The sequence below is a fragment of the Lissotriton helveticus genome, chromosome 4_1 (genome assembly GCF_964261635.1).
Source record: "Lissotriton helveticus chromosome 4_1, aLisHel1.1, whole genome shotgun sequence".
NCBI lineage: Eukaryota > Metazoa > Chordata > Amphibia > Caudata > Salamandridae > Lissotriton > Lissotriton helveticus.
The window spans coordinates 487425307-487439044 of NC_136063.1; the positions used below are offsets into that span (position 1 = coordinate 487425307).

A 13738-nucleotide genomic window follows, 5' to 3' on the forward strand; every position below is an offset into this window, starting at 1 on the left:
ATTAAAAATATTATTTGAAGATATTAACAAGATAGAATCATGGCATGTTGTTAATTACAATATGAATTCATGTATACAGCTGATGGACAATCAGTAGTAATTAGGAAATTGCAATCATCAGATAGTATAGTAATAGTAGCAAAACAAAGTTAATGTATATATTTCTCATACACTTCATTATCAAAGTTGGAAAAGGTTTTTAGAGTGTCTTGCATTTGAAAAAAATATTCTGTTACATTTAAATCTGATTTTCAAAGCCTTTCGTGAACATCTGGTCAGTCTGGTGTTCCCGCTAAGCCATTATCATGGGTATACATTGCATTGCAGTGGCCTTTTTTTGAGTGGATACACCTGAGCTACCTACGTTGCTTAAACAAGTTTAACAAACCTCTCTGAGGTAGGTCAGTAAATTCTCCTTTACATTCACGCCCTTATCAGCTCTGTTAATGAGAGCATCCAATAAAAATGACAAATCTTGTCATAGTCTACGGTGCGGTCTACTCAGGCTTTTACATTTGTTTGTATTTTGTCTTCTTTCCTTTCCAATCCTCTCATAGATTACCAATGACACAGTGTGGCAAGATGTTTAGGTATTACATCTAATGGTTCCTTTAAGATTCCCTTTATTCAGTGAAATGTTGTGTTTTATGTCTTTACTCATGGTTTGCCATTGCTTTATAGGATTAATGAGGGGCAATTCCGGCATTTTGGTCATCATATCCTCCGTTTGCAGGCTCAGCCTATCAAACGGTTGCTGTAATAATGGGATATCTGGGAACAAATAAGAACACTGAATGTCGAGTAAGATCAAAACACTCCTGGTATTCTTTTGTTTCAAGTATTAGCTGATGCAACCTGCATTTTGTTTGTACTGCTGAAACTATTTATTTCCGGACACTAGAACACCTATCCTGGCTGTCGTTCCAGGAGGGGACTTCGTTGGAGCTTTTTGTACAGTGCACAGAACATTAAGCAAATATCTACACATAACTTCTATAGGGCTTTTCTTTAAAAAAATATGACCCTTATCATGTGATGGGTCGGTAAACCGTATCAGTAATGTTTCACCTGCAACACTGTGGGATATGGCAATTCTAGGAGAGCAGCATCACCAAACTACTGCAAGGTCTGTACCCAGACATTGGGAGCAAATGGAGAATTCTGAAGACATCTATAGAGGGTAGAAAATTGTTGAGAACGGTTTTTCTGCATAACTCAATGTTTATCTGGGAGGAAACTTCTGTTTCTACCTAAATTGGATATACCCCAAATCTCGTAAAGAATGATCGTGGAGTTCTTTAGTCGAAGGTGGGGGAGATTAAATGAACTGCAACATGATATGCTACTCTAAATCTGTTCCATGCAATACAAAACAAACACCAGGAAAAATACTTACAGAAGCGGTTTGCTGTTGGGTTGCTGCTGCAGCAAACTTAGCCACGTGGTTAATAATTGGAGAAAAGTTGGTGGGGCCATATAACTTCACCTGGGGCAGGCAAATTCGATAGGCATCTACAATGCCTTGAATACCTGAGAAAACACATTACAAGTCTTGTAACTGCAGATAAAACTCAGTGTTGCATCACTGTAGTGCTTTATTCTAGCTAAAACATGATAGTTTCTAATTATAGATGTCTTTCCATTCGTAACTCTACTTCGCCATTCACATTTTGTCTTGAATTGTACATATATAATAGAGTGACGTTTGTATAGTCATACAAAAGTGGTGATGGACATAATGTTAAACAGAGTCTATTCTTTAAAAAAAAAAAATCCTCGTGATACCATAACACCAATTGCAAGAATGGACAACTGAAGTATCCTTGCAGGCTGTAATATTACATAATGCATGGATTACTAGCCAGTAAACTACATTATCTTATTACCTTTTCTCATACCAGAGCTTACTATATGAGGTTCTGCACAGAACATCCAGGCACAACATGACCCAGCAATAAAAATAAAAAATAGAATAAAACAAAAAAAATGGCTATTCACCATCCTCCTTAGCCTGCCTTGGCCCCTCAGTGTACCAGGAGAATAAAATGAGGAAAGGTCTCGTACACATCCTCTCATGCTCTAGCCTGAAGAAATCGAGGCTGAGTGGGAGAGGATAGAGGGCCCTATGTACTGCTAAAAGAAAAGGGTAATCAGATCAATGAAGGTTACTTGCCAGTAATCAGACATTACCTCCAGAACTCGCACCAGTACTTACTATTTGAGGATTTACTAGAGAAGTCATAGCAACCGGATTACCCAGATAAAAAGACTCCTGACTGATGCACCACATCTAGTTTTAACAGGAACTTTGCAGAAAAAATAGGAAAGAATTATTTCATCTAGGAATTGTAGCCGCTTGTACTCTAGATGTAAATTCCATGGATTGATTATTTCCAAAGTCCAGCCCATAGTTAGAGACAAAGGTGGGGTGGCCCACTCTGCCGCCTTACAGGCCTCACCCAAGATGCAGTCACATATCATGTACACCAACCCTCAATTAATCCTTAGAGGAGAGCTCTGTGGAATATATGACATGGAAATCATTTTTTAATTCATAAACTCAAGGTAGAAGAGGAAGTCTTATGCTCATGCCTACAGACAGCATTTACAAAAAGGTAGGTTTCATCATTATTTGTAGTCCTGAGAAATAGTAAGATAACCCTGAATGACTCTGACCACATCTAATCTATGCAAGGATTATTTCGAAGATGAAGAAAAAGAAGGAAGTTTAATTTCCTTTTCATGATGGAATGCATACGTTACCATGGGATGAAAAGCAGTTCCCAAACGAAAAACGAATCTACTCGTAAAATCTGCAAACATGGGGATCACATGATTTAAAAACACAATTCTCGTAGCCTATGGTCTAACGTTATGGACTCCAGAAAAAAACGCCTAAAGTGTCAGATGTTTAAGATTAATATGTGCAAGATGGTTAGAAGTTGGAACTGTAATGCCCTTATGATTAAAGGAAGATACCAAGAAAGGAGAAGAGAAAACAAACCTTGAAAATATGGCAACACCGGTCCTGGGTTGCGTGTGTTCCGGTTCAGGGAGGACCTGGAAGTTCAGGTTGGGCTGTTCCCATTGGAGCAGGGTCAAGACTGATTTGCATATGGCTGGGTCCAAACTGAGGTGGCATGGTGTGCAGAAGAACGATGGAGTGGGATATAACCAGTGTGATTACCAGTGACAGATCAATTCAAGCATTCCATCCAACACTTTTTTATATACTTTAATACTTAGGAATAGTTACGCACAGCTCATGCCCTCCTGAATAGCTGCGGACACAGATTGAAAGTCCTTTATCAAAGGCTGAGATGCATATATATATATAGATAACAGCAATATTGGCACGGTTCAATCTGGAAAAACAATTTTTTCAATGAAACTTCAACCTCGCGATCCACCATATCAGAAACGTAAACGTCTTTGGAGAGGAAAGATTATTGCCGGACCACATTTTTATGTACTTTAACAGTACAGAAAGTTCAGCTCTTTGACAAACTTGCCTTTAGGCTTAGAATCTGGAGTTTGAACATCAGCATCTGTGAAGGCCATGCGGAAGAAAACGGAAGGACAGAACACATTGCAGGAACCTTTTTGAAGAAGTCGGTGACTTGCTTTTGCCACAGGAATGCCTCCGAACAGTGAGACACAGAGAGAAAAGAAACATTCTCTCATGCACACTCAAGGCGGACCCCAAGGTTGGTCTCAAGTGCCCAAAATGTCCCTTCTTTTTAATCCAGACAACGTTGAAAGTATTGTAATGGGATGGACCATAAATCAAGATACATACTCTTGCAGAAAGTGGGAAATGAATCTTTAACCATCAGGATGAGAGCCTAATACTCTAAGTATTAGCCAGCCCATAAGAGACTCTACCTTAAAAAGAAATTTGTAGCAAATAAAATGTCCTATGATTCAATCAGAAAAAACTAATATAGGTCCTGCCTATAGCAAGGAGAGATAGAAGAAAGGCAATTAGTCGATGCAAACATGCTGAGCCCCTTTACAAAGATGTCAGCTTGTCTTGACCTCTCTTTGATCCTTCGACCTCAGAGTTCATACCACCACGGATCTGGAGCTAAAAGAAAGAGAACCTCGTCTTCCTTCCACTTGCATCTTCTTATGCATAGTTAGATAAAAAATGATGGGAGAGAGTGGCCCACCCTCTCAATCCAGTTCAATACATCTAACAGTGAGGCCATGTGGAATGGGAATATGGTCCCACTCTCTAGCTCCATCTACTGGTGAGACCTCTGAATAAACATACTTCTTGGAATTCAGGATGGATCCTGCTCGGAATGAAGTGAAAAATAGCCATAGATGATAAAAGTAAGTTGTTTCTTCCCGATCTCCTAGCAGAGAGCCTAGACTACCACTAAATTTGCCCAGTGACCGGAGAAATATTAAAAGTAATTCAGCCCCTCTAGAGTACCCAGCAGCCCTAGAAGTACTTAACTGTTGTCTGTGAAACTCAACTGATGAGTGGTCCTGATGGCACAGGGTCCATGCTGACGTACTGCACCGCTTTAGCTTTCAGTCTCTTGCGTTCTCATCCAAACCTTCCTAACTCTGTAATTAGTTGGGAAAGGGTGGGATGACACACTGACGGACAGCAGCAGGCAAAATTCCAAAAATCACAGGGCTACCTGTGACAGGTACTCTGTGCTGCATCACAGATGAGGAGTCACTGAGACGTGCAAGGCCGCTAAGGATGGGATAAGAATTCACTGGTGTGCTGCCAGCAGTCATCTGCATATCTCAAACAGCATGTTTTATACTACTTTACCAGTGAATATCAGTTTACCAGTAAAGAGGAAAAATTGACAGAAAAATAAGGGGTGCAGTGACAAGAAGCGCATAAGAGTGAGCCGCCCCTGATGGCCAGTTTGTCACACGGAGAGAGCGCACCAATAGATAAACTGCACAAGTTGTCTCTATAAAACTTGCTAAAAAAATCCTAATAGACATGAATTACCATTTTTATTAGACTGCTGCTAGGAGTCATGATACCCCACAAATCCAGAAATGTAGAAAAAGAAACCATCAATAGACAAGTGTTATTAGTAAATAGTTAAAAGTAAACTTACCTGCACAGTAAGGGTTTGCAGGGTTAAAGTTCAGTGGAAACTCGTGCGATACCTGGCGGCATGAACAAACAACTTCAGTTATAAACATTAAAATGTAATTTGCGGTAAACATAGTTACTTTTGTTAAGTTCTCCTCCTCCATCTGTATCTTTTTGTTCACAATATTTGCTACTCTTTTCGTATACATTGCCAGTAATGTGACCACAGCACAGATATTACAGCCGTGATAAGCTAATTGCAAATCACACTTTAGTACTTACAGGCAAGAACACTTTTGATTTTACTTCAAATTATTTTACAAAATAGGATGGCCACTGGCCAGGCTCCCAAACTCAGCCGCGCCATTCTGGGTAGGGTAAAGGGTTTCTGTCTCTTTACAGGTGACCGTCCTGTCCTCGGCAGAAACGGCCGCTCCCACCACTTCCTCCCGACCTGGTATCGTTCCACAGCGCTTTAACTTTGCCAAGTACTTTAATCCAACGATTGCCTGAGATAGAATAATCGCGCACTGCTGAGCATCTGTAACGCTCTGCTTTTGGCTGCTCGCTCTGTGTTTAACGATCTGCGTAGTGTTTATTTTCATTTCAGCCTTCATTTGCGCACGGCTCAACATACAATTATTTCATAGCGCTGCTGGGCATTTGTTACTGCTGGGCTTTTATAACGCTTTGTCCCTCACTGGTTGCTGAGTGCATTATACAATTATTTATTTACCTGCGCATTGCACACTGCTGGGCTCGATTGCTTTGGTGACTACGTGCACATTATTTAAAGGGACTGCCACATCTCTTAGCGCTTTTGATCTTTCATCGCGCCTGAACAGCTAGGTACTAGTACATTATTCTCCCCATAGGCGCTCCACTGTTTTCACTGCTCGTACCTCATCTCGTCGTACCCTGCAGCGTTTGTTGTTGTTGCTGCCATTTTGTTTTTGTTTATTGTGCCCTCCTCCCACACCGTCACTACACCTCGCTCCCCCCTCCCAGCTACCCCTCCCACGCCCCTCCCCCGCCACCATCCACTTATGTCTGATGCTTCTGCGCGCAGCGGTCGCGCCCAATGCGCGCCGAAGGTGCGCCAAAGGTAAGCCCGTCTACGCCCGTCCGCGCCTGGACCGCGCCCAGAGCCAGACCCCCTGGTCCCCGCTGCACCCATCCTCCCCGCATTACATACGACGCCTCCTCCCTCCTTGCACTCAACCCCGGCCAACTGACTTTCTGCGCCCAAGCAGCACCAGGACACACCCATGGACCCTTCACCTGCCACTCCTGCAAATTCACCAGCGTCAAGCCCCAATCCAAATCCACAAACACCAAACAGAGAGCCAACACCAACCACCTCAAATGCATCCTTCTCAACACCCGCTCGGTTCACAAACACGCAATCGACCTTTGGAACCTACTCGACACCATTTCTCCGGACATCGCCTTCCTAACAGAAACCTGGATGAATGCCTCGTCAGCTCCAGACATCTCCATAGCCATCCCGGACGGCTACAAGATCATCCGTAAGGACCGCCCCATCCAAACAGGAGGAGGCATCGCCATCGTCCACAAGAACACCATCCGCGTCTCAACGAGCTCAGATGACAACCTCGCTATCGCCGAACACCTTCACTTCCAGATCCACACCGACCCCAAGACAACACTTAGGGGCACCCTCCTCTACAGGCCACCTGGACCCGAACAAAATTCAGCGAAGACATCACTGACTTTATCACCCCACACGCCCTCCCTTCGGAAGAATACATTCTACTGGGAGACCTCAATTTTCATCTGGAAAAGATCAACGACAATAACACTACCACCCTTCTGGACAATCTCGCCAATCTCGGACTCAAACAACTTGTTAACACCCCCACACACTATGCAGGACACACACTCGACCCTATCTTCACTTCCAGCAAGCATATCTCCTTCACTCATACCACACCCCTCCACTGGACGGACCACAGCTGCATCCACTTTATTTACAATAAGACCTCGATCCACAACCACCCTCAACCAACTCTATGAAGAAATTGGAACAAAATCACCATCGACCAGATCTCAACATCGCTTCTTCAAAAACCCCCTGCCTATTCAACGAACCCTAACCAAGCCGCCATCAACCTCACACAATGGCTAACCCGAACCGCCAACAAATTAGCACCCTTGAAAAAACATCAAATCAAGCAAGGAAGCAAGAACGCCCCCTGGTTCAACGATGACCTTAAGAAATCCAAGAAGCTCTGCCGTTCCCTGGAGAAAACTTGGAAAACAGACCCAAACACTATCACCCAAGCCGCCTTCAAAAACGCCACCCGCAAACACCACCAACTAATACGGACAGCCAAGAAATCAGCACTCAAAGACCGACTAGACAACAACGCCCACAACAGTAAGGAACTTTTCAACATCATCAAAGAATTCACCAACCCCACCGCCAGCTCTAACGACATCACCCCCTCTCAAGTCCTCTGCGACTCCCTTGCCTCATTCTTTCATGACAAAATCGCCGACATCCATAACAGCTTCGACAGTCAACCTGCAAACCAGTCCACCCCACTCACCTCCGAACCGTTACCTCCTCCGAATATCCTTTTCGAATGGAACCCAATCACCACAGAAGAGACCATTCGCCTGATGAACTCCATCCACTCAGGTTCCCCTACAGACCCATGTCCCCATCATATCTTCAACAAAGCAAACTCCATCATCGCACCCCAGCTCCGAGATGTCATCAACTGCTCCCTTAACTCCGCCACATTTCCAGATAGCTGGAAACACGCCGAACTCAGCGCCCTTCTGAAGAAACCCACAGCTGACCCCACCGAACTCAAAAACTACCGCCCCATCTCGCTCCTCCCATTCCCTGCCAAAGTCATTGAGAAAGCCATTAACAATCAGCTCGCCACCTTCCTCGAAACCAACAAATCACTCGACCCCTCACAGTCTGGCTTCCGAGCCAAACACAGCACCGAGACCGCCCTCATCGCAGCAACAGACGACATTCGAACACTACTGGACAACGGAGACACAGTCGCCCTTATCCTCCTTGACCTCTCCGCAGCCTTCGACACAGTCTGCCATAGCACCCTGATACAACGCCTCAGAAACATGGGAATTCAAGGAAAAGCATTGGACTGGATCATTTCGTTCCTCGCTGGAAGAACTCAGAGAGTCCGCCTCCCCCTTTTAAGTCAGAGGCCACCGAAGTCATCTGCGGCGTCCCGCAAGGATCATCACTCAGCCCCACCCTCTTCAACATCTACATGAGCCCCCTCGCAACCATCGCACGTCAACACAACCTCAACATCATCTCCTACGCTGATGACACTCAGCTGATCCTCTCACTCACCAAAGACCCAACAACCGCCAAAACCAACCTACACGAAGGGATGAAAGAAGTAGCCGAGTGGATGAAGCAAAGCCGTCTGAAACTGAACTCGGACAAAACGGAAGTCCTCATCTTAGGCTCATCCCCTTCCGCCTGGGACAACTCTTGGTGGCCAACGGACCTAGGAAAAGCCCCCATACCGACGGACCACGCACGGAACCTGGGCATCATCCTGGACTCCTCACTCTCGATGACCAGACAAGTCAACGCCGTCTCATCCTCATGCTTCAACATCCTACGCATGCTCAAAAAAACATTTCACTGGATCCCCACCGAAACAAGAACAACGGTCACCCACGCACTGGTTACAAGCCGCCTGGACTACGGAAACACCCTTTACGCCGGTTCCACCGTGAAACTACAGAAAAAACTCCAACGCATCCAAAATGCTTCAGCCAGACTCATACTAGACATCCCCCGCACAGACCACATTTCCGCTCACCTGAAAGACCTTCACTGGCTCCCCGTCAACAAGAGAATAACGTTCCGTCTCCTCATCCACGCACACAAAGCCCTTTACGAACTTGGACCTGATTGCCTCAACACGCGCCTTTCCTTTTACACTCCCACCCGCCAGCTGCGTTCGTCCAACCAAGCCCTCGCCGCTGTACCGCGCATCCACAAAGCCACCATGGGAGGAAGATCCTTCTCCTACTTAGCGGCCAAGACCTGGAATTCCCTTCCCATCCACCTCCGCCTTACTCAAAACCACCTAGCCTTCAGAAAACAACTTAAAACATGGATATTCGATAAATAAACCCCCCCTCCCTCTTCCTCAAGCGCCTTGAGACCCTATGGGTATGTAGTGCGCTATATCAATTCTGACTTGACTTGACTTGACAGGACTGTTTCAGTCTTTTTAAGAAATACTTATCAGGGAACTTGGCCCTTCCTTGTTTACTGTGACAAGAACAGAACCAACCCTTACCCAAGTGCACCATTTCGTTGCATGTAACAGTATCTATTCTTCTGGACCAGAAGTAGAACCGCTCAGATTACTTTAACATATATGCTAGGACAAACATACAGTTGAGCTGGCAAGTGTAACCCTTGAGAATCCAGGTCTGCACACACACACAAACATGATGGCAACTGTTAACTTGTATTGTAAACTTTAATTTTCACTCGGTTTCAGCCAGGCTGCAATTCAATCATAATTATGGTACAGTGTGCCTAACCTTTTATTCATAGACTTCGCTTTACTGTATAGTTCTAAAGTTTCCAGATCCAACTCTGAAATCCTCTAGGACACGACATTACAACACATTTTAAATTCATAAATTTCATGGATACAGCAAGAAGGGTCTGTAGAATCTGCTTTGCTGTGTAATGGCGTCTTTTCCTCATGTGCAACTAAACTTTATAGTTTCTAATATTTCTAAACTCCTTAAGAGTTTCTCAGTATCTCCCACTGTTAGCTTTTGCCTCAGACTCTCATCCCAAATAATGGAAAAGCATGAAGTAACAGGTGCAGAACCTATTTATACTCCTTTCCAATATCTCACTTCCTTCAGGGAACAATCTTATTGCCAGAATCAGCAAACATATGGCAGTAATTTCTCGGAGAACCTCTACATTGATAAACAAATCAATACCGATGTAAAATTACGACAAAGACAGGAAACTGGCAGTCAGGAATAGATTCCATCGAGGAAGGATAATGACTTTAAAAGCCTAATAATAATAATAACAGTTGGCTCGATGAAGCCTATTTTAAGACAATAGTATTCTTTTGAGTATAGATTGAGTCTCAGTTTGTTTGGAAGCCTCTGATGCGCATTAAAAGTTTCCAAACAAACTTCAATATGTTAGTGGTCCCAAACCACACGGTACCATGGGACCCAAAACCCCAAATTAGGCAGATTAAATCCCAAACTTGCACAAGTAAAGGGACGCCTCCCTTAGAGAGCATTCACATCTCTTTATGCTTTCGGGATGAAGCTAAAAGCCTCTAATCCTAAACACTGAGATGTAGGAGGCAAAGTTACATCCCATTATAAAGTCACAGAAGTCATTCATTGCTGCTCTGTAGAGCTTAGGCAAACCATAGAGGAACACTATTCCTTGCAGTTGCCAAATACAGCCCCAAGCTATGAAACATAGCTTCTGAGTCAACTTCAGGAGCTACTTGGATAGTTTCACTGCCAATGTCAAAGTTAAGGAATGGCTCATGATATCTAGGCTGAGTACAGGGCCCTAAAATCCTGGCATCTACACACAGATAGACGGGCGCATCCTGGCATCAGGTGCGCCATAAGCATAAATATATATTTTTGGTGAAAGACACATGGAGATCAATATTAGTCACATCAGAAGATGTACTGGTGATTCTCACACCCCATCAGGTAGCGCAGCAATCAGGAGGCTTTCTGAAACTGGCATCTGACGTTATGCCTCCTGTAGACGCATAGAAAGCAGCCAGTCACCTCCTTGCGAGAAGAAACAGATCTAGACCAGAGTGATCAGCTAAGTTCTTCTGCCCAGATCACAGGTGGGACCCAAATTACGACCCCTGCTTAAGGGGTTTATGGAGTGATTAAACTAGGAAATGCAAACTGGCTTTTGGATTTCAATTCTGAAGCCAAAAGTAATTGAAAATCGTGACCAGATGTCTGAAGTATGGAGGTCAATCCTACAAGATTTTAAAGAGGTCTGTCATGTTGGGAGACTTTGCAGAAAAAAACTAACTTTGGAAGAAGTCTTTTGTAAATGTTGATGCCACCTCAATGAAATCCCCGTCTTAGGGGAGGTACTGTGATGAATCTCCATTTCAATGTTTTTCATTGTACTAGGTCTGGATCTTAAGCAAACACAATAAGAGTACTATCTGACAACATACAGGAGGAGCCTGTAAATAATTTTACCCAGATTCAGAGCTGGGAGCCACATTAAAATCCAGTATCCACATAAAAAATGGAACACCATATTGAATATCTAATTCAAGTTCTAAGAAATACTGTAGAATTATTGTCGCCAATATTTGAAAAACAGACAGTGGTTATGATGGCCCAAACTTCTTGCTTCTTTTTTTTTTGATCAAATATATTTTTATTGAGTTCCACAAAGCAAAAACACGTATACAATGACCAGAACAGACAGGGAGCACCGTCGCTGCGACCATCCCCTACGATGCATGGTACCCATCTTTGCATTCAATAAGTGAGGCAGGGCCATGTGTCCATGTATGCTTGCACAGTGGGAGGCCTGCCCCTCGCCGTCCGCGAGAACTCTTTTCTACCAACCCCCCCCCAAACCCGCCCCCTCAACTATCCCCAACTGTGCCCTACCCCTCCCCTCCATCAAACCCCTCCCCTTCCATCCCCCCTCCCTCGCCCGGTGTGTTCCTCGTAGCGCTTAATGGTGACTATTCGGGGTCAGGCTAGACCTTATGTTCCACTCTGGCTCTTACGTCTCGAAACCCTTCCGCCAGTTTCAGGACCCTGAGATATTTCGGGCACGTAAGCTCCGTAAATTCTTGGGAAAGCAAAGAGATGAGTGGCTGCCATGTTTCTCTGAAGGTCTCGGAGGACTGCGTGAGCGCGGCCTGTATCCTCTCCATCCCCATGATATACCATAACCTATGTAACCACCCTGTGTGTGTGGGCTTTCTCTTGGTTCCCCCATAGCGACAAGATATGCTGGGAGGCTGCCCCCATCGCCAATCCCATCTGTTTTCCCCGCATGGACTTGAGTGGGAAAGTGAGGCTGTTTGGGAGTCCGAGGATAGCGTAGGCTGGGAAACGTGGAATGTCGGTGTCAAAGTGTGTGTCTATGTCCTTAAGTACCGCCTCCCAGTATTCCCTTACCTCCGTGCAGTCCCATAGAATGTGTAGCATGGTCCCCGTCTGCCCGCACCCCCTCCAGCATTTGGGGTCCTTACTCGGGTTTCCCTGGTGTAGGCGTTCTGGGGTCAGGTGCCAGTAACAGGCGATCTTTACCGCCGCCTCTTTGCTAGCCGTGTTTCTGGCCGTGTGGTGAGCCCGGTAGTAGATGTCTGTCCATTCTTTAGCAGAAAGGGTGCGCCCCAGTTCTCTCTCCCAGCGCCTCTGCCCGGCCGACTTCTCCGTAGGAGGAGGGGGAGATAGCATCGAATATAAGTCAGTGATGGACCCTGTATCTGAGGTCTTGGTCATGATCCATCGCTCGTAGGGTGTAAGAGTGCGGCTCGTCAATGGCGCCACATCGGCGTGCGTCAGCCAATGCCTTAGCTGGAAATACTGGTAGCGAAGCGGCTTATCCAGTGAATAGTCTGCCGTCACTATGTCCCAGGTCAAAAAGCCCTCCGTGTCAAACAAGTGGCCGGCGGAGCGGCATTCGGACTGCCTCCACTGATGGAACGCGCCCGGGGGCTGGCCTGGTGGGAACGCTGGGTTGTCCAGCAGTGGCGTCATGGGGGAGGGAAAGGTTGTCAGGCCCCTCGAGACCGCTGTTGCATCCCACACTTGCATTAGGGTCCTGGTGATTGGGGATTTCTTGAGGTATGGCGGCCTGTCTGGGCGTGCGAGGAAGGGAACTTTCCAGAGGGGCAGGCCCGCCATGGCCCTGTCCTGGAACAACCAGTGCTTCTCCGAAGTTGGCCGGGACCACTCCAGGAGGAATCTAAGCTGAGACGCCTGGAAGTAGCGCCTCAGGTCTGGGACCCCCAAGCCCCCCTCCGCCGTCGGTCTCGTGACCAAGTCGCGCCGCAGCCTAGACCTTTTGTTCGCCCAAACATAGTGGTTCAGGATGTCCTGTAGCTTTTTCAGCATCCCCAGTGGGGGAGTGACTGGGATAGTCTGAAATATGTAGAGGATCTTGGGTAGAAGGGACATTTTTATGGCTGCCACACGGCCCAGCCACGAGAGCGGCTGTCGTTTCCATCTCGCTATGTCCCCTTGGACTCGTGACAGTAGTTTAGTGTAGTTAAGGTCCACTGTTTGGGTAGTCGCTGGCGTCAAGTCTATCCCCAGATATTGTATGGTGGTGCTGACCTCGAGCCCCCCTACCTGCAGCGATGCTCTATTGGCCGGCCGGGTGTTGCTACCTAGCGGCAGGACGACGGATTTTTGGATGTTCATTTTAAAGCCAGACACCCCCCCAAACGCGGTCATTTCCGACAGGAGGGCCGGCAAGGAGACCCTCGGGTTCTCCACTGCTACCAGAATGTCGTCAGCATAGAGGCTTATGGTTTGCTCCATGCCCCCGAACTTGATTCCGGCAATGGCATCGTTGTCCCGGACGCGCTGGGCGAACGGCTCAATATAGAGAGCGAACAGGAGCGGCGA

General features: G+C 45.9%; 1 protein-coding gene across 1 annotated transcript in view; it reads right to left on the reverse strand.

Moving 5' to 3' along the window:
* CPNE3 (copine 3) overlaps positions 1-13738 on the reverse strand; it is a 493182-nt gene that overhangs the window by 45871 nt on the left and 433573 nt on the right. Inside the window, exons 13-14 of the mRNA XM_078687070.1 lie at positions 5097-5148; positions 1397-1530 (exon numbers count right to left, since the gene is read on the reverse strand). Of these exons, the coding sequence (XP_078543196.1) occupies positions 1397-1530; positions 5097-5148 (186 nt within the window). The remainder of the gene's footprint in view (positions 1-1396; positions 1531-5096; positions 5149-13738) is intronic.